This window comes from Nannobrachium achirus (genome assembly GCF_963921795.1).
Source record: "Nannobrachium achirus genome assembly, chromosome: 22".
Lineage (NCBI taxonomy): Eukaryota > Metazoa > Chordata > Actinopteri > Myctophiformes > Myctophidae > Nannobrachium > Nannobrachium achirus.
Window position 1 is genome coordinate 13,034,913 of NC_137829.1, and position 24,216 is coordinate 13,059,128.

Consider the following 24,216-nt stretch of genomic DNA (forward strand, 5'->3'; position numbering starts at 1 on the left):
CACAGCCACTACTGCCTCCACCCCAACACCTCCTTGGCAGCTACAACCTCGTTGTGCAGCAGCAGATTGAAGACGACGCTTGAAAGCCACAATACCTAGCTCGTTAATGTAAAGGACGGTATGAGAGGACTGGAGTACAACAGAACGCTGAAGAGAGAGACACAGCTGCAGCCAACACCAGCAGGGACATTGGGGTGGAACGAGTGCAGAGAAAGACAGAAGGAGGAAGACAGGAGGAGAGAGAGGGAGAGAAGTGATTGGAGGGCAATGAAGGAGGGCGAGGCTGGAGCTGTGTCTCAGTATTGATCTGGTGCTGAGGAGAAAGAGAGGGAGATAGTGAGAGAGAGTCACATGGGAGTTATAGACGAGAGGGCTACATCTGGAACCAGAATACGGTGCACGCACGCACACACGCACACACACGCACGCACGCACGCACGCACACACACACACACACACACACACACACACACACACACACACACACACACACACACACACACACACACACACACACACACACACACACACACACACACACACACACACACACACACACACACACACACACACACACACACACACTCTGTAAGAGAGAGAGAGGTAATACACGCTCACATTACCGCCTCGTAATGAACAAACAAATGGATAGGAAGAGGGAATTAATACAAATAATAGAACTGCCTCTCTCAGTATTACTGTTCTTGCCATTGGCAATCCATGCATATTTTAAAAAACAACCACAAAAACAGTTAGACATTCAACATATAACGGCAATATGAACAGACATGCAACACAGCAGGTGGGAAGGGGCAAGAACACTTTAAACAGAGTGACCAAGTACATGAGTAAATGAGCAACATAATCTACAAGTCTCATTTGGCAGTCCATATAGTAACTGCCTCTTACACTATGGGTGGAACATACAATAGATAAGATCAGAACAAGGCACCAGTGTGCTAATGCTGGGACAAACACCATGTTGCCTGAACCTTTTAATATAAATGAAACTAAATGAACTTGAGAACAAAACTGTTGAAAGACACTGCTGTGGCGACTACCCATCCCATTTTAAAGGCATGCTGTAATGTTTCAGTGTGTGTGTTGACCCTTCACATTTTGCAATTTTCAGAAGCTTCCTTCACCTTTTCATGATGCATTTTCCCAAGTAGCTACAAAATTAATGTAATAAGGGACTGAAAGATGAAAAGAAAGTAATTTGTTTTTAAAAGACAAATTTGTAATGCGGCTTTGACAGAGGTAAAAGCTAGCAAGGTGAGCAAGACAAAGGCGCCGCGTCTTATTTTCTAACTACACGCCCCCCCCCCCCCCCCCCCCCCATCCATGTGTGATCTCTTCTTAAGCAGTACCTGTCATGTGAGAACCTTGAAAAGATCCCTCCCTTTGTCTATTGACAAAAGGATCTGCCATGTCGGCACATAGAAGACACCAACTATCTTGAGCTTCATCACTGCTATCCCGGATTCCCAGCCCAGTCTCTGGAGTATTTGGATACAAATGCAAAGATTCGCAGTGCTTAAGTGTTCACTCTCACCTCCCTACGCATCTTTGCGCCTACAAATAATAGTTCTGTTTTTGAATGGACCCTTACAATACTGACAAGACAGGTTGGAGCGGTGAGAGTGAGTTAGACAAAGGGTGCTGCAAGAGAAAGACAGCTGGAGAGAGAAAAGGACAAGCTTGACCCTTCTCCTTCTTTCAGGTTTATTGTCCAAAAATTGTAATTTTTTTTTGGCTCTTCTCTTACAGTAAGGGGATGGTGTTTTTGGAGCGGTGAAAGCGCTCCCAATAGACAGGTATGTCCGTGGGTATGTGGGTGGCTGGGTGGCTGGGTGGCTGGCTGGCCGTGTCCGTCCGTAGCCTGGCAATACCTTGAGTGGCCACACACAACACACTAGTTAAAGGAGGGGCGCTGTTTTGTGCAGGCCAGGCACACTCACCACTCACTCACACACGCACACACACACTGGGTATAGCTGCTCAGATTCACCGCTCCACTTCGAACCGAGGTTTGATTTTTAAAGTTCAGAATGCATTCGTCCCAACTAGGGATGGGATGATATGAAAATGTCATATCACGATTATTGTGACAGAAATCGCGATTTACGATATTATCGCGATAATCAAAACCCATTATCCTGGGGTGGAACATTTGCCAATAAATAGCAGATCTACAAGCTCACAACGTGTCATAGATCGTCTATTTTGAGACATTTGATAGAGAGTGGAAAAAAAGACTGTATCGCATGCGTATATTATAAGTACCTTTTACCAATTATAGAGGGTTTAAGTGGTACCGTACATGCAGCTCGGCAAATAAAAGGTGAATTGATCCCAGTGCATGACGGAGGAAAATATCACGATAAATAAAATCTCCACTATACGATTATCGTTTTTTTATCACGATAAACGATAACATCGCTTATCGTCCCATCCCTAGTCCCAACCTCAGAGCAGGTTAATCAGCCAGGGTAGACGTGAGGAGGACTCCGCCCGGGGGAGACGTCCTCCACTGCACTGGCTGTCAGAGCCGGTGTTGACGGATGATGAGCACTGGGGTTAATTACCCCTGTCAACATCTACCGCCGCATTTCACATCTGCTTTTAAAAAAGGGATATCATCTCCTCTGTGCGCTGGCCTTAAAAGAACAGCACTTGGTCGATAACAGGCACCGCTCACGAGAGATGCCCGTCGAGGGCGGAAGTTTCTTTTGGAATGTTTGAGGACACAGACGAGAAGAGGATGCCGAAAGCCTGTTATGATATCACCACTGTTGTTCACCCCAGTGGGCGAGATCTGTGAGAAGAGTACAAATAATATTGATATTGTTTAAAGTATTTTTCGCCATTAGGGCTTGTTTGGGTTTTTAAAGCTGAGTGGTGAAAGCAGGACTAGACACTCGAGCACTCCTATTGCTGCCGCTTCACTTTCATATTGAAATAAACAGTGGGCTCTATTTATAGGTGTTTGCAAACTGCCCACCAACACAGAGGTTTAACCTACGGTACATTGTTCATGTTCTGCCTTGTGAAGAAAAAGCATGTTTAATAGGGTCTCCAGTCTCCACTCTTAATCAAAATAGCAATACCAATGAATGCAAATTTCAAATCTCACAATAGATTACATTTTTTTCTCAATTAGGAAAGGTATTTCAGGCAGTCTCCTAAATAATGTGTTTCGGTGCAGTATCTCTGAGTTAAAGTCACGTTATTCATTAGCATTAACATCTTTTTTTTATTTTGTTCAAGTGCTAAGAAGCTAAATTATACAAGCTGCACCTCGACACAATTCCTGTTATATTCTGCAAAATAATCACTTTTTTGTCAGTAGCACAAAGTCCTTGTGTTGTCCTGGTTTACTAATGTGTTTTGCATTATGTAATCCAAGCAGACGGTGTGTGTGTCTGTGCGTGCCTGTGTGTGTGTGTGCGCCTGTGTGTGTGTGTGTGTGTGTGTGTGTGTGTGTGTGTGTGTGTGTGTGTGTTAGTGTTACCTGGCTGACTTTGGCTGGTGTAAGGATCATATCCAGGACTCCGGACCAGCCTGCTATCACTCCTGTGGGGACGGCATAAGCCAGCGCAATTTTCAGGAACTGCAGGTTACTGAAGGATAAAGAGAAATATGTTAAATGGAAATCATATTACCGTAAATATGATGATGAATTGTCCTAAGGGACAACAAATACAGAGGTTGAAAAACAAACATTGCTAAAATATTCAACTAAAGAATATACAGTATCTCGTTAAGATGGAATACCAGAGAGACTAATAGACGATAGACGTACATGTGTTCACTCTCTTAGTTACTAAAAGACGATAAAATGACAAGGTGGGGAGCTATGCTAGAAGGCACAAATCCTGGTCTTTTCACACATGTTGACTGCAGCAGCAGTCATACAAAAAGCGGACGTGCTGGCACAAAGGCTCAACAATGCTGGCCAAAGATGAAAGGGTGAAAGCAGCACATCTCTCTCCCTCGCTGTCTACTGGTGTTTGGAGGCCTGCCAATGGCTGCAGCCACATATCGTCGCTGTCAGGCAGAAACCTTGTACCTCCATTATATTTCAACTTTTCATGTTTTTTCGTCACTTAAATGCCCTCCTTTGTCGTACGAGTGTCAAGCTAAAGTAGTGAAAATAGCTGAGAGAGAGAGAGTGAGAGTGAGAGAGAGAGAGCAGACTGCTCTCTCTCTCTCTTTCATTGAATTTGATTAGTAGACATTCTAGCAATGGAATTTTATTACTTAACCACGTTAACCCTGTCATTTATAATTATCATTATTAGGGCTGTTTAGTGTTAACATTAAATTAAATTCGAGGGCCATGGTCACAGCCATGAGAGAAAGCAAATTGTGGCTTTAGACTACACTGCAGCTTTGGTACATCAGATCACAGTACATCAGCCAAGGTGATTGAAAGACCCATTGTATTGCTTTAATTATTAGCATTTCATGAGTCTCTTCAATCGCTTGTGGTATGTCTGAGGAATGGCAAAATGCAATGCAAACAGAACAGAACAGACATTACCCCCCCCCCTAAATAAAAATCCAATTAGACCTCTACCCAATTACAATCATCCATCACACCCACGCCAATCAACTGAAGACAGTAGAAACTCAGTGCTGATTGAAATGTAGCAATCACAGGGCATCTGACAGTCGTGGCAAGGCTTGCGGAGTAGACTGCAAAGACGAAATGATTGATTTGATTCCTCCCTTTTCTCTTTGGTTATTTAAGGGCTTGGTTTTTCCTCCTTGCATTTGGTTTTCCTTTTGCTGTGTCGCATGTGACACAGGTGGCATCCTGAGTGGCAATCGCTCTGGGACATCTGAAGAATGTTCTACTCTCTCATCCCTCCTTAAGTAACGTCGCCAACATTCTCTTCTTTCAGTCTTTTCAGTCGTTAAGACTCCTAGCCAAAGTAAAAGCCTGCCTCCCTTAGGAATGCACCAGAAAACAAAAAATCTACATGAATTCAAGGCTTCATGGGGCGTTTAATTAATAGAAAAATCTTATTTTTGGGTGGGTGATCTACTCCTTTAACATACATGCACATACTGTACATGAAATGCTACAAAGCTACTGTATGTTTTGCACTTTCATCCTAAGCTATAGCAGCATCAAAGTACCACAAACAAACAAAAACTCTCTCTCACACACACACACACACACACACACACACACACACACACACACACACACACACACACACACACACACACACACACACACACACACACACACACACACACACACACACACACACACACACACACACACACACACACACACACACACACACACACAAAACAGGCATATCTCTTTCCTTTTCCCTATTAGCAGTCCAGACAATGGATCATTCTTATTCAGACAAGGAAGGAACTCCATCGAGACGTTCTCCACTGTGGAGCTGTCTCGTTCATGCTGTCTTGACCTCGTGGCCTTGGTAGGAGGAATGGAGGACCACTTGATGGAGCACCCTCTCTGCCTTTCTCGCCGGCACCCTTTTCATTAACTTTGCCACAACGGCAGAAAATCAATATCCCTGCACCTTTTACCCCGGCCCACGGCTTATTCCGATGACCCAGTTAAAGTAAGCAGATGCTGCCTGCCGAGTAATAGTGTGTACGAGTGCGTGTGTTCCGTGGGGGGGGTGAAATATTTCATCCGATGTTTCAAATCCGCCAGCGTCATCAAGTGCCATTTGTCCTTGGCAGGTCCCGTCAAAAATCAATCTGCCAGGATTAGGGCTTTCCGAAATAAAATGAGCCGGATTCAGGGCGAGAGGAGGTGCGCTCTATCAATACTCAGGCAGCATGGCACCAACTGCGATCAGGTATACGCCATGTGGGGAGAAATGCAGGCTGCTCATTAGACTGCTGTGGTCGAACCAGATGTGAACAGCTGGGGGAAAAGCTCATCAAGTGCAGGATGATTAACCCCTGCTCATATTCGGACAGGCTGGATGGATGGATGGATGGATGGATGGATGGATGGATGGATGGACGGACGGACGGACGGACAGGATGGGTGCCTGAGTAATTATCAAGTTCAGGGGTCTTCAAAGTTTTCAGGCCAAGGACCCCTTAGTTGAGAGAGAGATGAAGCAGGGACCCCCACAACCTTTTTGTAGATTCCATATAGTTTAATCGCTTGACAGCACAATCATCAGTGTATTTTGGATTCATGTCAATTTGTGTTTTCAGGTATTTAACCACTTGAACCGTCAATACTTAAAAAACTTGACCTTTCACTCCGTACTTAGTCTGGTCTTTTTCCCCTCTACACCAAAGCTGCGAGGCGCTGTGAGCTTGTAGATCTGCTATTTTTGGCTAAAGTTCTCCGAATAGGGACACTAGGGTTCAAGTGGTTAATAATAAAAGGAGAAAGATACACAAAGATTTGGAGGACCCCCTGAAGTAACTCTGAGTACCCCCTAGGGGTCCCGGACCCCCTGTTGAAGACCCCTGATCTAGTAGGCTGGCATCAGCAGTGGCCTCGTAGGCCACTTGTATGGTAAAGATATTACCATTTCTGTTAGGGTTTTGGGAACACTGATTTGTGTCGTTCCCATAATAGGGAGGTAAAGACAAGCAAATGTGTGTACGTGTGGTGGAATTAGCTTGCACAAAATTCACCCAAGAACGATTTTCCTTAGTCCTTCTTCGGTTTCCAAGGGAGAAATCCTGAGGCACCAGTACTGCAAGACTGAGATATGTGCAGCTAAAACTGGTCAACGGGAGTGTGTCTATCGCAAGAGGAGCAGATAGTCAAGCATTCTCCAATGTGTGGTTTAGCCAACTTGGTGAGTGTATACTGCACTGTATGGCAGTCTCAAAGGCAAACTGTGTGTTTAGTTTGATCTCAGCCTGGCCCCTATCATCCCTCTCAATAGAGAACGTAGGGTGCTAAGCTGCCATGTTAGAGAGAGAGTCACAGAGAGGATGCAGTGAAGTTATGCCTCGCTGCATGGGAACAGTGCGGCTGTCCACAGACACAATCACAGAGCTGGTGTGCTGCTGGCTGCTTGTCTGGCTTCTGTAGGCCAAGTTTTCTTCTCTCCCAGCTTCACAACTTTAATCCCTGGCTGGAGTCCCACTCCTCCACAACCAGGCAAAGGAGACAGACCGCCACCACTCAAGAAGACACAGACCCTGTTTCCTCTGGGGTACACTGGCCATACAACAGAGAAGGACAACGGATATGGTGATGGCTCAACCCTCTATGGTGTTTTGCAGGCCTTTTTCAAAACTCAAAAGTGTGACAAGGAGAAAAGAAGAATAGATTTAGAGAGGGAGGGAGGAAAACCCAGATGATAGGTTTGAGACATGACTGAAATTCAAACCCTCGTCCTAGCAGTCTATCCACTGTCCTCTCGACCATCTCTCATAGAGACGGCTTTACAACAGACTGATGCCTGTGCCTGACAGTACTAGAGACACACGCTTGCTGATCTATTTTTCAAACAGTGACACAGGGCCATCTTAAAGCTTGGTAATTAATCTAGAGGGAGAGCTGCTATTTCTTTGAAGCCCATTAAATAACAACCTCAGCAGATGGTGCGAGGCAGACACACGGCGACCTCTTCATTAGGATTCCACATCCTTTCCTAAAGTAAGATTTCCTCACTCTCTAACTTTCTAAGACAGGGATGAATGTGTAGCACAACACCAAATATAAGGAACCAATCTTAGTAGTTAGTGAAGACCATTAAAGGCTCCCTATTGCTCTATTTATGTCAAATGTAATTGGACTGAAACTCATTTCAAATTAAGCACTTTTTTATTTTCTTTATCTCTGCGTCTTTGCCGAAGTTGAATCAAAGACATGTCAAGTTGGATGCTCTAAATAATGCATCAAAAGCCCGGTTTTAATATAGAACTTGGATGGAGCTAGACTTTTAGATCTGGGGTCTTCAAACAGTTTCATGTCATGGACCCCTAAGTTTCATTAGGAAACCCCATTGACATGGTCACCGTTTAAATTGCATTGTCTAAATGCTGAGTGTGTGTGTGTGTGTGTGTGTGTGTGTGTGTGTGTGTGTGTGTGTGTGTGTGTGTGTGTGTGTGTGTGTGTGTGTGTGTGTGTGTGTGTGTGTGTGTGTGTGTGTGTGTGGGTGCGTGTGTGCGTGTGTGTGCGTGGGTGGGTGCATGCGTGCGTGCACACACTCATACCTAAGGAGTCTGCTGATGCTACTTCTGTAGCTCAGTCTCTGGCTGGCAGCGGCTACACTGGGGGGCATTGGTGGGCGCGAAGGGAAGTAGAGCAGGACGGCGGCAAATAGCACGGCAATCGCTGCAAACTCTGCCAGGGTGTGCAGACACAGACAAGAGAGAAGTGGGGGAAAAACAGGTTATTGTCATTGAACAGAGAGCTGTAATCGTCGGTTGCCCTGACCAGACTGATCCAACGTTGTGGAAAGGTTCACGGTGACATTGTGACACACAAGGTTTACATTCTGTTACTTTCAGCGGTGGATAGAACTGGGTATGTCCATTGTCCAAAGTACAGTCAGTGGAATAGTCAATTTTAGAGACCGACTAATGCCAGACTTTTTGGCCCGAAAGCAAATCCCGATTTAATTTTACCTATAGTATGGTTGACCAATATTTTTGTAAAAAAGTAAACAAAAGTTGATTTCATTAAAGTTTCTATTTTGGAACATTTAACTTATAATTCAATTTCAATTCAATTCACATTGAAACTAAGTGATTCAAATTCAGGACACATTGACCGCATAATACCTGATACCGATGTTGTCAAAAATGTCAAATAATGGCCAATATATTGGCCAATATACAAAGTGGATTACAATTCTATAGGCTGGGTCTCTACACTACATGGCGGTCCCTGTAGAGCAAATGCTGCCTGTCCCTCTTACGAAATTTGGCTTGAACTCTCCCAACCCATCTAACTTGGCATTGCACGGCACAGCTTGGCATGAGATCCTAGTATAGACCCATCTCGTTCGGATCTGGCAAATCACTCTCCTTCTGTCCCTGCCATAATATGGTGATTGATTGAGAGGCAGGTGCACATTACTTGCTGGCAGGGTTATATGCCAGCGTGCATCGATCTTCCAGCCCCCGTCTTCTCGTCCTTTCATTTGGCAAGGCTGCTGACTGGTGGCTTTCCACAGGTGTGGAACATTTTGCACTTCAGAGAACACCAGAGAACCTTTAATTCTCTCCAAATGCCGCCGACCTTAGATCCATTTTTTCGATAACCTCCAACGCTCTGCGTTTGCAAAACGTGCCTGTTTTGTCATTTGAAATTGAACAGGAATGCAATCTTAGGTTAAACAAGAGCCACGGCCTCAATCCATTACTGTGGGGAGGATTCTCTTTTTCCCAGCATGCTTTTAATTTTCTGAATCAGTTAAGCAGAACATTCTGGGCAATCTATTTTTCAGAGAGGCCGTTATGACGATTATTGTCAAGGATTATTTTTCCAGTATTGGTGACAAACTCTCCGCCTCCCCTTCGACCATATCGTATATTAGTATCTCTCGGCTGAGCTGACAAGATGCACTATGACACTATCGATCCCCAGCACCCCGAGTGCCCCAGTGTTCCTTTTCTGTCTGTACCTGAATACATAACCAGCTGGATTCTGTCTCGGATGAAGTTGTCGGAGAACTGCTGCGCCTTGTTCACCACCAGAACGGTGTCATTGGGTGCCGGTACCAGCAATGGTCCCACCACAAAGGACGTGGCGGCTCCCAGGTAGCTGACGAGCGAGGCCACAGCCGTGGCGGTGGCCCTCTGGTCGGGAGCGAACCACGTGGTGGAGAGCAGCGGCCCGGCACTCATTATGGTGGGGCCGGCTAAACCGTTGAGGAGCTGACCGCCGTGGATCAACCTGGAGGCACAGGGGGAGAGAGGGACATGAGAAAAACACCCAAAACCTGCTAGGAAAAACAATTTAGGTGCCGTCTTAATTAAAAAAAGGAGGGGAGGGAGACAGATTAAAAACAGGCTTCCCAAGGGGCGCCTGGTGGCCTACTGGTCCAGGCGCATAGTTACCACTTAGGCATTGCCACATAGGCAGGGAAGCCTGTTCGCCGGTTCGATTCCCGATCCGGATGACCTTTGCCGCATGTCACTCCCCATCTCTCCCCCATTTCCTGTGAGTCTACTGTCCTATCCAATAAAAGCCCAAAAAAACTAATCTTTAAAAAAACAGGCTGTCCGCCTGGTGCAATCCAAGTTCCAGTTTTCACTCAGACCCATCCCTGTCTTGCACAATCCGTTTGAGTTGTGCAAGAAGACAAAATCAATCAGAAGATACTCAGAGAAGTCCCATGATGCCCTCGCAACCACCCCACCACCCTCTGCTCAGTGTACAGCTCCCTCTAGAACAGTCTGTCTGAGACAGACGGTCCCCAGGGACCCCCGTATGGCTGATTGATTGTCTGTGTGCTCAGTGAGGACACGGTTCACCCCGAACCATCTCACAGGGCTAAGCGAGGACAGGGGGAAAGTACAAGGAAATGAGGGAGAAAGAGAGGGAGATTGACTGACAGAAAGACTGGCCAAGGATGGATTAAGTTGTCAAGAATCATGAATCACAAGCAGCTACAAGCAGTGAAATGTACACTAAGTTTGGTGAGTTCTGCTATACTTTAATGATATGTCATCGACATAACAACAATAATAATAAAGCTACGAAAATAAGGAAAAAAACCTCATGGGGAATTACTATAGCATGAAAAGGTCTTTCTTGACTGACTGTGTCATTCTTAGATCTTCAGCCACGACATTACAAGCCTTGGTAGCCAGGCTGTGAAAGCCTGATCGCCCCAGGTAATGAAGTGAGTTACAACCAAGAGAGCCCTATCTGACGATCTATGGCTGTACTCAGGTTCATACGGACCAGCATATCTAAAAGTCCTGGGCTTGTAAGGGTTTTAAAGTCATCAGTAAATTCTTGAATTCAATTCAAGTCAGTGAAGAGAAGCTTGGGGAGGGTGTATATAGTTGCATTTCTTAGAATTTGTTAATATTCTAGCAGTTGCATTTGGCACCAGTTGGAGACGGGAGACAACTTTTTATCTCTGAGCCCAGAGGGAGGTAGTCAAAGCGTGACAAAGTAAAAGAGCATGAATGACCTTTTCAAGGTATGCAATTGACAAGAAAGACTTAATTCTAGCAAATCTAGCTGGAAGAAGAATGCTTGTACATTCCTTGTTGTTACTAGAAAAGAAATGAATGTAACCACTTAAACCCAAAGTTTGGCACACTACTCCGCCCAGTTTTATGTCAATATGTCAAATCGACCGCAGGGTTTCCTGCAGCACTTTACAGGCCAGGCGCCCCGCCCGGCCTGAAAACCCCCCCGCCCCCCCAAGGGTATTAAAAAATAAAAAATAAATAAAAAAAAATAAAAATAAAAATTTCTCAAAAACTTTTTGGACCTCCAACAATGTACTAGGCATGATCGCGATCGCGAAATTGCATGTTTAACCCCCATACCAACCCTATCTTTCAAACATGGCAGCCATGTTTGTTTACATTTGAAGAAAACATAAGGGCTGGTATCTCCTGAATGCAGGAAATACTCAAGTAAAGTGCAAATACCTGAAAATCTCCTTTGTACAGTATAAGTACAGTACTTAAGTAAATCTACTTAGTTACTTTACACCAATGTTTCTTTTTTTTTTACTGTGCTGTAGACTTCTATTTATATGGCACGAGTGCTGGTTGATTAACCTGGGGGAAAAAAACAAGTTACACTGTCCTGTGAAAAACGTAGTTATTCAATGTTGAATAAATGTGAATGATAGCATGTAGTTGTGTTTTCCGTCATCATGGGCACATTCATGTGTTTTTTATAGGGCAAAAATAAGAATTAATATAAAAATTAAGTGAATTAATTACTCGAATTAATTAATTAATGATCAAAAAATTTCGGCGCACGCGCTTCACGCGTGCGCCATGAGATACCCCCCTGGTCAAGACTTTTTCCTGCAGGAAACCCTGGACCGGCTTCATTGGGAATGGTGTGCTTCCATTTTGCTAAGAGATATCTTGAATAGTTTAATTTATATGAATGTATTAGTGAATTCAATTTTCCCTTTGACTTTGATGGGAAGATATACTTTGTTGACTGGGGTGCCCCAGGGGTCTACTTGGTCCACTCCTTTTTTTTCCCTTCGCCGAAGATAGCCCAGCACAGCCCCACATTGGGTTGCGACGTGTTGTGAGCTTGTAGATCTGCTATTCCGTCGAATGTGGTTCAGACCGAGGACAGGGTTTTATGGATGTTCGAACACACATGCTCTGGATTCGTCAGCCATTCTTTGCAACTTTGTCGTCCCACTGCCTCCAGATCTGATAGTAGAGACTAAAGGGACCGTTCATAGTAGCGGACGTGGTTTCACTGACAGGACAGATCGATGGAGGAATGAAATCCTCCTTGATGTTCATCCTACATTCACTGCCAACTTTCTCATTCAAGTTTCTCTTCTGTTTTTCTGACACCGTCATACATTCCCTAAGGGTTCATCATACATATACATGAGGAGTCGCAACGAGGAAGAGGGCACTGGCTCTTAATCAAAGACTACTCTAATAAAGGAAGGATGAATCAATCGAAGGCTTCGGGGGTGGGGGGCGGGGGTTGTCATGGTGACAGGGAGAAGGAACCAAGGGAGAGGGTTCACCAGGAGATGACTAACTTATAATGGTCGACAGGTGAACCCTGTCGGGGTGACTCAGAGTGACAAAGAGAAGCCTGATGGCCGGCAGACCGCTTCCTGTGTCGGAAACCCACTGACGCAATATGGTGTCCGGCTGCAGGCCTGGTCACAATGTGTTATCATCACAATTATCACACTTATCACAGCCAGTCAGACAGAGACTGGGGGAGCCAGATGTGTCACAGTCACTGATAGACATTTTCTGCTTACTGCTTGCTTACTAGGGCTAGGGGATCTGGCCAAAAACAAATATAACTATATTTTAACCAAATTAATCACTAGTGTGACTATATAATTGTATATAGTTATATAATATAATACAGTATATGCATATAAAGTTTTCCAAAATAGTGAAAATCTACAAGCTCACCGCTGCTTACTGCATATTTGCATGCATGCCAGACGGACAGAGGACGAGTGGGGGGTTCTAAGAGAACGTGAGGGGTAACGGCAGCCAGCGTGCTTTGATTCAAGAGCGGGTCTAATCACAGCTCTGGCTGATCAGCAGGTCACACATCATGTCACACACAGCACAAACAACACATCCCCCTCAGGTGCCTTTAAACCACCCACTGAAAGACCTGGGTTACAGCTTCCTTCCTCCGATAACAAGATAAGAGTGTTTCCCCCCCCCCCCCCCCCCTCTCCCCCAAGTTCACAATTCTCTTTGATTTCAGACAAACGAGCTAGAGAATCAAACAAAGCGGAACTTTATACTCTCAGGAGAATACGATGAGAGGAGGGAGAAGGTAAAAAGCAAATTGCCCATTGAGGATGAAACGACCAAATGGGGGGGAAGAGAAACTAATACACCCATCTGCAGCGAGCTGTCAGGAGAGCTCCTCTGATACTTACCCTGGCCAAGATGGGACGTTCATGAACGAATCAAGTCTTTTGATTCGTCCTTTCTAATGAACAGTTGTGGAAAAAGTACAAACATTCTTTACTTAAGTAAAAGTATCAATGTACTGCAATGTAGAAATACTCTGCCACAAGTAGAAGTTTGGAATTAAAATGTAGGCTACTTGAGTAAAAGTGTAAGTATTGGTATCAAAATGCACTTAAAATACTAACAGTAGAAAGTACTCATTATGCAGAATGTCCCATTTCACAGGTTTTCCAGTGGAAATGGCAGATCTACAAGCTCACAATGCATTGTGAGCTTGTAGATCTGCTATTTTCAAATGACCAAAATGTATACCGGTATATGGCTGAAATGTATATAGGGTTGAAATGATTTGTAATTATAAACAAAATCTACAAAGTAACTAGTAACTAAAATGAGCCAGTCTTTAAAACGGCTCTTTGACAGGAACGGATCCCAGAGATCCAGCTCACTTCATAAATCCCATCTCTACTGGCCAACTGCAGCCTGGGTCTCCTATGCAGGCGAAGCAAATTGGGAAATCAAAGGCAACATTTGATGGCTCCTGCGATGTCCTTGAACTCCCGGCATATCTAATCCGAGCACTCTGCAACCAGCTGGACTAAACTAGTGAGTTACGGCGTTGGCCTCGACAGGCCTCCTGTCTCTCTGAGGTAATCTAAAATCACCATCTAAGCTCCCGCTGCTGATGTGGGGGGAAAAGGATAATCTTTTTATGAATCCTAGGACACAGCAAGGGCTCAGGACATAGCTCTCCTCTCATCATTTAAGAGAGTGAAGACTCAAAGCTCAACTGTGTTGCTTTTTTTGCTAATGCCAATGCAAAGAGTGACACCTACTGGTGGATCTGGGGAGCTGTTTTATTTACAAGTGGCACAATGTCCTGAATTACATTACATCAAACATACAATTATCCAAATGTCTGTCTGTCTGTCTGTCTGTCTGTCTGTCTGTCTGTCTGTCTGTCTGTCTGTCTGTCTGTCTGTCTGTCTGTCTGTCTGTCTGTCTGTCTGTCTGTCTGTCTGTCTGTCTGTCTGTCTGTCTGTCTGTCTGAGTGTCTATCACAACGTTTCTCTTCGGTGGCTGGACCAATTGATCTGAATCCGCATCACCATTAGCATATGAACACACCTGACATAACTGCAAAGCCCGTTTGTCACTTTCACAAATCGTATGCTGTATATTAGCATTTTCATGGTTATCTATTCTGCATCTCTAGCATGAGGCATATCTATTCTGCATCTAGCATGAAGCAACCTTTGTGACCAAAATCTTTGCTTCTGGGCAGCTGTGTGTGTGTGTGTGTGTGTGTGTGTGTGTGTGTGCGTGCGTGCGTGCGTGTGTGCGTGTGTGCGTGTGTGCGTGCGTGCGTGTGCGCTTCAAAACATTTTCATGTTATATAGTTTTTATTATATTACAAATTTATGCTTTTTACATTTCGCTGGGTTCTCCAACATTTCTTCTGATATTCCTACATTTCCACATGCAAGCACCACTAATCCCTCATATAGCCTATTGTACACACCCCATCACCTACACTCTGCACATAATTTGAAGCACATATCTTTGAATCCAGGTTATGAAATCATGGCATCAAAGAAACATTGAACAAAATAGCAAAAACTGGATTCACAAAGGTACTCAAGTGCATAAAAGGAAAACATATAAACTATTATGATTATTCTATTTTCTTAATTGAAACTTAAAGCTATACTGTGTAAGTTGCTCAACTTGTGGTCAGTAGCTCTATAGCAAACCTCGGTCGCGTCCGCGTCTTTCGGCCGTTTTTCGGTTCTCACACCCCCGCGTCTGCCTCCACCTCGCCGAGATCTATCTTTTGAGGGGTCCCTGGTTGCTGTGCGTTCAGCCATTCCGGAGATACACTCCTTCACCCATGCTTACCGTGCACCCGAGTATAGAAACACACGGGAGACTACAAATATGGCCGCCCTAGCGACCCCACTCCAAGATGCGCTGTGATTGGCCGGCAGTGTATAACCCTCGCTGTGATTGGCCGGTAGTGTGATGACGCAATTTTGCCGCGAAATTCTCCCCCCCTCACGGCTCATAGAAAACATATAAAGAGAAGGCTTTAGAAGCTGAAAATAACGGAGTGGGGGTTCTAAAACTTTAGCGATTTAACAGTTTTAAGATTTGTTTTATAAAAAAAGTTACATGGTATAACTTTAAGATGTGGCTCATCATGTCATTCTTCCTCAACTTTGCTATCTAGACAAAGGGCAAGGGGGTGGAAGGGACACTATTTTTTCAGTTGTTGCCCTCAGCCAGTGTCTGGGGAGGACTATATGCATTGTAAACCTGACATCATACACACTAACAGTAATTAGACACTTTTATACTTCATTGAACCCCCTGGGGTGACGTGGGGTCGATTCCTTGTTTTTCCCTGTGCACCAAATATCTTCGCTGAAATTAGCCGATTTACACACTCACAACGCATCACCTAGCAACACGTGAGCTTGTATCTTCTATTTCTAAGACATACCCAGAAGAGGGATGCTGTCGCGCTAGGGTTCAAGTGGTTGAAGTTCACCAGGGACAAAGGGCTACTGCCTTCAGTGTGAGGCAAGAAAAATCGGGTTTGGAGTGAACTGACACTCAGGTAAGTTCAATAGTGAATTTGTTGGCTTGAGTGATAACTGATAAGCCAAACAACTGTCAAATAACAAGGAGAAACTAAACTTAAGTGAACCTTTTCAATAAACGCCCCAGGTCATTGTTCAGTGACATAATGCATCTTTGACTTAAGTAAGGGTAAATGAATTGTCATGCATTAAATGCTACATTGGCCCTATATTGTATGTGCCATGCCATTTTGTGTGGATAATAAGCTTGTTTTTAATCCTTTTGACAGAATTATGTTCATATACATGCCGGGCAAAAAGATATCGGACAGAGAACAATAGTGTGTTGCCTATAGCAACCACACTAATAAACATTATTTGTAATTTGTAATTTTGAAGAGGACCTTTAATACAGGGTTGCAGTTCAACGTGCATCACAAGTAGGACAGTGTTCAGATGAGTTCACAATTGAAGGAGAAAGTCAGACATGAACAATATTAAACGTATCAAATTTACTATCAAATACAAAAAAACACTAAATGACCTTCTCATTTTGTGCAGGTTACTATGTCAACATAAACCCGGACTGTTGTTATACACTATGTTTGCTGCTAAAAAATATTTGTAAAAAGTTATTAGCTAATAGCAACAGATTATACCGTATGATGTTACTTAATCACTTGGTGAACTCATCTACTGTTTTTATCTTTTAGTTACCACAGTTATGCCAATGCCATAGCACATAGCCAATACAATCTAAACTAGAAGAAGTGCTCTTCCGAGCACAGGTCTCCACCAGCCATGCGTCCTGGTGGTGTTATAATAGGCCAATGTAAAAAGGGTGACATGTGTTCTTCACCAACCTTAGGCCTTTCATGGCACCACAATGAGGCTGATTGGAACATTTTGTAGTGTAATTTCTTCCTTGGCCTTTTGCGAATGTGCGTGCACAATTTCATTACAATTGCACGCTGTGTTTGATTTGAGGCATTTTGTTTGAAACGGATCAATCCTGCAAAGTTTGGAGGTCAATCTTAGCCAATCAGGATGGAATATTTAATACAGGACAGATCCGTCTTGATCATATGACTGTAGAGATACTGTGTACTGATTTGTGTTCATTTTGAATATCCAAAAATGTGTCTTACATAAGTCGGCCTCCTGGTGGCGCTATAAAAGGCTGATGTGAAAAATGCAAGGAAAGGGTTTTTCCTTGGCCTATAGGGAGTGCGCTTACAAAGTTTGAAACTGATCGGTGGAGTTAAAGTGATAGTTCACCTATTTTTGACATGAAGCTGTGTGAAATACTTGCCATTAAAATAGTGGTTGCCAATGTATTAATCCATTACCAGAGTCCCGTGGTCAGAGTTCTGGTCAGTTTTAGATGAATATAAAGTAGTTCCGGTGATTTGGCAGGGGCTCATGGCCCAATCATTAAAAATAGATGAATCCACAAAACTAGCTTCCTTTGAATTGTTGACCTATTTCTACCAAATAGACCAACTTTCGTTCAACTTTGACCCCTATGTCACATGGTACTATTTTTTGTGTCCAGTATCACTACGCCGCTGCAACGTATTTCCCCAAAACAAGGTGCTTTGCAGTCAGCTGATCAGAACGAAACCTCGCTCTATATGGTAGAAATAGGCCAACAATACAAATGACGCTAGTTTTGTGGATTAATCTATTTTCAATGATTGGGCCATGCCAAATGGCCCCCACCCCATTGGAACTACTTAATATTCATTTCAGGCCGGGCGCCCCGCCCGGCCTGAAAACCCCCCCGCCCCCCCAAGGGTATTAAAAAATAAAAAATAAATAAAAAAAAATAAAAATAAAAATTTCTCAAAAACTTTTTGGACCTCCAACAATGTACTAGGCATGATCGCGATCGCGAAATTGCATGTTTAACCCCCATACCAACCCTATCTTTCAAACATGGCAGCCATGTTTGTTTACATTTGAAGAAAACATAAGGGCTGGTATCTCCTGAATGCAGGAAATACTCAAGTAAAGTGCAAATACCTGAAAATCTCCTTTGTACAGTATAAGTACAGTACTTAAGTAAATCTACTTAGTTACTTTACACCAATGTTTCTTTTTTTTTTACTGTGCTGTAGACTTCTATTTATATGGCACGAGTGCTGGTTGATTAACCTGGGGGAAAAAAACAAGTTACACTGTCCTGTGAAAAACGTAGTTATTCAATGTTGAATAAATGTGAATGATAGCATGTAGTTGTGTTTTCCGTCATCATGGGCACATTCATGTGTTTTTTATAGGGCAAAAATAAGAATTAATATAAAAATTAAGTGAATTAATTACTCGAATTAATTAATTAATGATCAAAAAATTTCGGCGCACGCGCTTCACGCGTGCGCCATGAGATACCCCCCTGGTCAAGACTTTTTCCTGCAGGAAACCCTGGACCGGCTTCATTGGGAATGGTGTGCTTCCATTTTGCTAAGAGATATCTTGAATAGTTTAATTTATATGAATGTATTAGTGAATTCAATTTTCCCTTTGACTTTGATGGGAAGATATACTTTGTTGACTGGGGTGCCCCAGGGGTCTACTTGGTCCACTCCTTTTTTTTCCCTTCGCCGAAGATAGCCCAGCACAGCCCCACATTGGGTTGCGACGTGTTGTGAGCTTGTAGATCTGCTATTCCGTCGAATGTGGTTCAGACCGAGGACAGGGTTTTATGGATGTTCGAACACACATGCTCTGGATTCGTCAGCCATTCTTTGCAACTTTGTCGTCCCACTGCCTCCAGATCTGATAGTAGAGACTAAAGGGACCGTTCATAGTAGCGGACGTGGTTTCACTGACAGGACAGATCGATGGAGGAATGAAATCCTCCTTGATGTTCATCCTACATTCACTGCCAACTTTCTCATTCAAGTTTCTCTTCTGTTTTTCTGACACCGTCATACATTCCCTAAGGGTTCATCATACATATACATGAGGAGTCGCAACGAGGAAGAGGGCACTGGCTCTTAATCAAAGACTACTCTAATAAAGGAAGGATGAATCAATCGAAGGCTTCGGGGGTGGGGGGCGGGGGTTGTCATGGTGACAGGGAGAAGGAACCAAGGGAGAGGGTTCACCAGGAGATGACTAACTTATAATGGTCGACAGGTGAACCCTGTCGGGGTGACTCAGAGTGACAAAGAGAAGCCTGATGGCCGGCAGACCGCTTCCTGTGTCGGAAACCCACTGACGCAATATGGTGTCCGGCTGCAGGCCTGGTCACAATGTGTTATCATCACAATTATCACACTTATCACAGCCAGTCAGACAGAGACTGGGGGAGCCAGATGTGTCACAGTCACTGATAGACATTTTCTGCTTACTGCTTGCTTACTAGGGCTAGGGGATCTGGCCAAAAACAAATATAACTATATTTTAACCAAATTAATCACTAGTGTGACTATATAATTGTATATAGTTATATAATATAATACAGTATATGCATATAAAGTTTTCCAAAATAGTGAAAATCTACAAGCTCACCGCTGCTTACTGCATATTTGCATGCATGCCAGACGGACAGAGGACGAGTGGGGGGTTCTAAGAGAACGTGAGGGGTAACGGCAGCCAGCGTGCTTTGATTCAAGAGCGGGTCTAATCACAGCTCTGGCTGATCAGCAGGTCACACATCATGTCACACACAGCACAAACAACACATCCCCCTCAGGTGCCTTTAAACCACCCACTGAAAGACCTGGGTTACAGCTTCCTTCCTCCGATAACAAGATAAGAGTGTTTCCCCCCCCCCCCCCCCCTCTCCCCCAAGTTCACAATTCTCTTTGATTTCAGACAAACGAGCTAGAGAATCAAACAAAGCGGAACTTTATACTCTCAGGAGAATACGATGAGAGGAGGGAGAAGGTAAAAAGCAAATTGCCCATTGAGGATGAAACGACCAAATGGGGGGGAAGAGAAACTAATACACCCATCTGCAGCGAGCTGTCAGGAGAGCTCCTCTGATACTTACCCTGGCCAAGATGGGACGTTCATGAACGAATCAAGTCTTTTGATTCGTCCTTTCTAATGAACAGTTGTGGAAAAAGTACAAACATTCTTTACTTAAGTAAAAGTATCAATGTACTGCAATGTAGAAATACTCTGCCACAAGTAGAAGTTTGGAATTAAAATGTAGGCTACTTGAGTAAAAGTGTAAGTATTGGTATCAAAATGCACTTAAAATACTAACAGTAGAAAGTACTCATTATGCAGAATGTCCCATTTCACAGGTTTTCCAGTGGAAATGGCAGATCTACAAGCTCACAATGCATTGTGAGCTTGTAGATCTGCTATTTTCAAATGACCAAAATGTATACCGGTATATGGCTGAAATGTATATAGGGTTGAAATGATTTGTAATTATAAACAAAATCTACAAAGTAACTAGTAACTAAAATGAGCCAGTCTTTTGAACGGCTCTTTGACAGGAACGGATCCCAGAGATCCGGCTCACTTCATAAATCCCATCTCTACTGGCCAACTGCAGCCTGGGTCTCCTATGCAGGCGAAGCAAATTGGGAAATCAAAGGCAACATTTGATGGCTCCTGCGATGTCCTTGAACTCCCGGCATATCTAATCCGAGCACTCTGCAACCAGCTGGACTAAACTAGTGAGTTACGGCGTTGGCCTCGACAGGCCTCCTGTCTCTCTGAGGTAATCTAAAATCACCATCTAAGCTCCCGCTGCTGATGTGGGGGGAAGAGGATAATCTTTTTATGAATCCTAGGACACAGCTAGGGCTCAGGACATAGCTCTCCTCTCATCATTTAAGAGAGTGAAGACTCAAAGCTCAACTGTGTTGCCTTTTTTGCTAATGCCAATGCAAAGAGTGACACCTACTGGTGGATCTGGGGAGCTGTTTTATTTACAAGTGGCACAATGTCCTGAATTACATTACATCAAACATATAATTATCCAAATGTCTGTCTGTCTGTCTGTCTGTCTGTCTGTCTGTCTGTCTGTCTGTCTGTCTGTCTGTTGTCTGTGTGTCTGTCTGAGTGTCTGTCACAACGTTTCTCTTCGGTGGCTGGACCAATTGATCTGAATCCGCATCACCATTAGCATATGAACACACCTGACATAACTGCAAAGCCCGTTTGTCACTTTCACAAATCGTATGCTGTATATTAGCATTTTCATGGTTATCTATTCTGCATCTAGCATGAGGCATATCTATTCTGCATCTAGCATGAGGCAACATTTGTGACCAAAATCTTTGCTTCTAGGCAGCTCTGTGTGTGTGTGTGTGTGTGTGTGTGTGTGTGTGTGTGTGTGGTGCGTGCGTGCGTGTTCAGGATGCTTTTTACATTTTGCTGGGTTCTCCAACATTTCTTCTGATATTCCTACATTTCCACATGCAAGCACCACTAATCCCTCATATAGCCTATTGTACACACCCCATCACCTACACTCTGCACATATCTTTGAATCCAGGTTATGAAATCATGGCATCAAATAAACATTGAACAAAATAGCAAAAACTGGATTCACAAAAGTACTCAAGTGCATAAAAGGAAAACATATAAACTATTATGATTATTCTATTTTCTTAATTGAAACTTAAGATGTGGCATCATGTCAGACAAAGGGCAAGGGGGTGGAAGGGCCACTACATTTTCAGTTGTTGCCCTCAGCCAGTGTCTGGGGAGGACTATATGCATTGTAAACCTGACATCATACACACTAATAGTAATTAGACACTTTTATACTTCATTGAACCCCCTGGGGTGACGTGGGGTCGATTCCTTGTATTTCCCTGTGCACCAAATATCTTCGCTGAAATTAGCCGATTTACACACTCACAACGCATCCCCTAGCAACATGTGAGCTTGTATCTTCTATTTCTAAGACATGCCCAGAAGAGGGATGCTGTCGCGCTAGGGTTCGAGTGGTTGAAGTTCACCAGGGACCAAGGGCTACTGCCTTCAGTGTGAGGCAAGAAAGATCTGGTTTGGAGTGAACTGACACTCGGGTAAGTTCAATAGTGAATTTGTTGGCTTGAGTGATAACTGATAAGCCAAACAACTGTCAAATAACAAGGAGAAACTAAACTTAAAGGAGCTATAGTCAACTTTTTCTTGAAAAACGGATGCTAAAATAAAAATAATGTTTCGAAAATATTTTATAAAAAAATAAGCTTCATATATGTGTTTCAATTAAAAAATGACCACAAAAAGCGTAAAATAATGATAAAATAATCATTTTGGCCCTTTGTTTACATTTACAGGGCCCGTACTTTGTTTACATCCTAGTCTGTAGACTAGGATGTACACCTACAATGAAAAAGTTGACTATAGCTCCTTTAAGTGAACCTTTTCAATAAACGCCTCAGGTCATTGTTCAGTGACAAAATGCATCTTTGACTTAAGTAAGGGTAAATGAATTGTCATGCATTAAATGCTACATTGGCCCTATATATTGTATGTGCCATGCCATTTTGTGTGGAAAATAAGCTTGTTTTTAATCCTTTTGACAGAATTATGTTCATATACATGCCGGACAAAAAGATATCGGACAGAGAACAATAGTGTGTTGCCTATAGCAACCACACTAATAAACATTATTTGTAATTTGTAATTTTGAAGAGGACCTTTAATACAGGGTTGCAATTCTACGTGCATCACAAGCAGGGCAGTGTTCAGATGAGTTCACAATTGAAGGAGAAAGTCAGACATGAACAATATTAAACATATCAAATTTACTATCAAATACAAAAAAACACTAAATGACCTTCTCATTTTGTGCAGGTTACTATATCAACATAAACCCGGACTGTTGTTATACACTATGTTTGCTGCTAAAAAATATTTGTAAAAATGTATTAGCTAATAGCAACAGATTATACCGTATGATGTTACTTAATCACTTGGTGAACTCATCTACTGTTTTTATCTTTTAGTTACCACAGTTATGCCAATGCCATAGCACATAGCCAATACAATCTAAACTAGAAGAAGTGCTCTTCCAAGCACAGGTCTCCACCAGCCATGCGTCCTGGTGGTGTTATAATAGGCCAATGTAAAAAGGGTGGCATGTGTTCTTCACCAACCTTAGGCCTTTCATGGCGCCACAATGAGGCTGATTGGAACATTTTGTAGTGTAATTTCTTCCTTGGCCTTTTGCGAATGTGCGTGCACAATTTCATTACAATTGCACGCTGTGTTTGATTTGAGGCATTTTGTTTGAAACGGATCAATCCTGCAAAGTTTGGAGGTCAATCTTAGCCAATCAGGATGGAATATTTAATACAGGACAGATCCGTCTTGATCATATGACTGTAGAGATACTGTGTACAGATTTGTGTTCATTTTGAATATCCAAAAATGTGTCTTACATAAGTCGGCCTCCTGGTTGCGCTATAAAAGGCTGATGTGAAAAATGCAAGGAAAGGATTTTTCCTTGGCCTATAGGGAGTGCGCTTACAAAGTTTGAAAGTGATCGGTGGAGTTATAGGTAAAACCACGAATTGGCCTGTTATAGCGCCACCATGAGGCTGACTTAAAAAAATTGAAGTGGCATTTCTTCCACATCCTAGTGGGAACGTGTGTGCACGATTTCATGTTAATTGCACTCGTGATGCGTTTGTGATTTGAGGCATTTTGTCCAAAACGGACCAATCTTACAAACTTTGAAAGCCAATCTCAGCCAATCAGGATGGAATATGGACAATCAGAGAGATCCATGTTGATACTGTCTACCGATTTGCGTGATTTTTGGACAAAATCTGTAGGAGTACTGGCCAAAAGGTAGTTTTGCACAAATTGGCCTCCTGGTGGCACTAGAACAGGCCCATGTGGATAATGTACGGCAGAGGTTCTAAATTGGCATCCAGGGAGTGCTTACAAAGTTTGAAACTGATTGGTGGAGTTATAGGTAAAACCACAAATCGGCCTGTTATAGCGCCACCATGAATGAGGCTGATTTAAAAAATTTGAAGTGGCATTTCTTCCTCGGCCTAGTGGGAACCTGTGTGCGTGATTTAATGTTAATTGCACT

General features: G+C 43.3%; 1 protein-coding gene across 1 annotated transcript in view; it reads right to left on the minus strand.

The window, feature by feature from the left end:
- Positions 1-24,216, minus strand: part of slc49a4 (solute carrier family 49 member 4) — a 65,806-nt gene that overhangs the window by 33,888 nt on the left and 7,702 nt on the right. Inside the window, exons 3-5 of the mRNA XM_080753336.1 lie at positions 9,609-9,880; positions 8,194-8,323; positions 3,515-3,623 (exon numbers count right to left, since the gene is read on the minus strand). Of these exons, the coding sequence (XP_080609462.1) occupies positions 3,515-3,623; positions 8,194-8,323; positions 9,609-9,880 (511 nt within the window). The remainder of the gene's footprint in view (positions 1-3,514; positions 3,624-8,193; positions 8,324-9,608; positions 9,881-24,216) is intronic.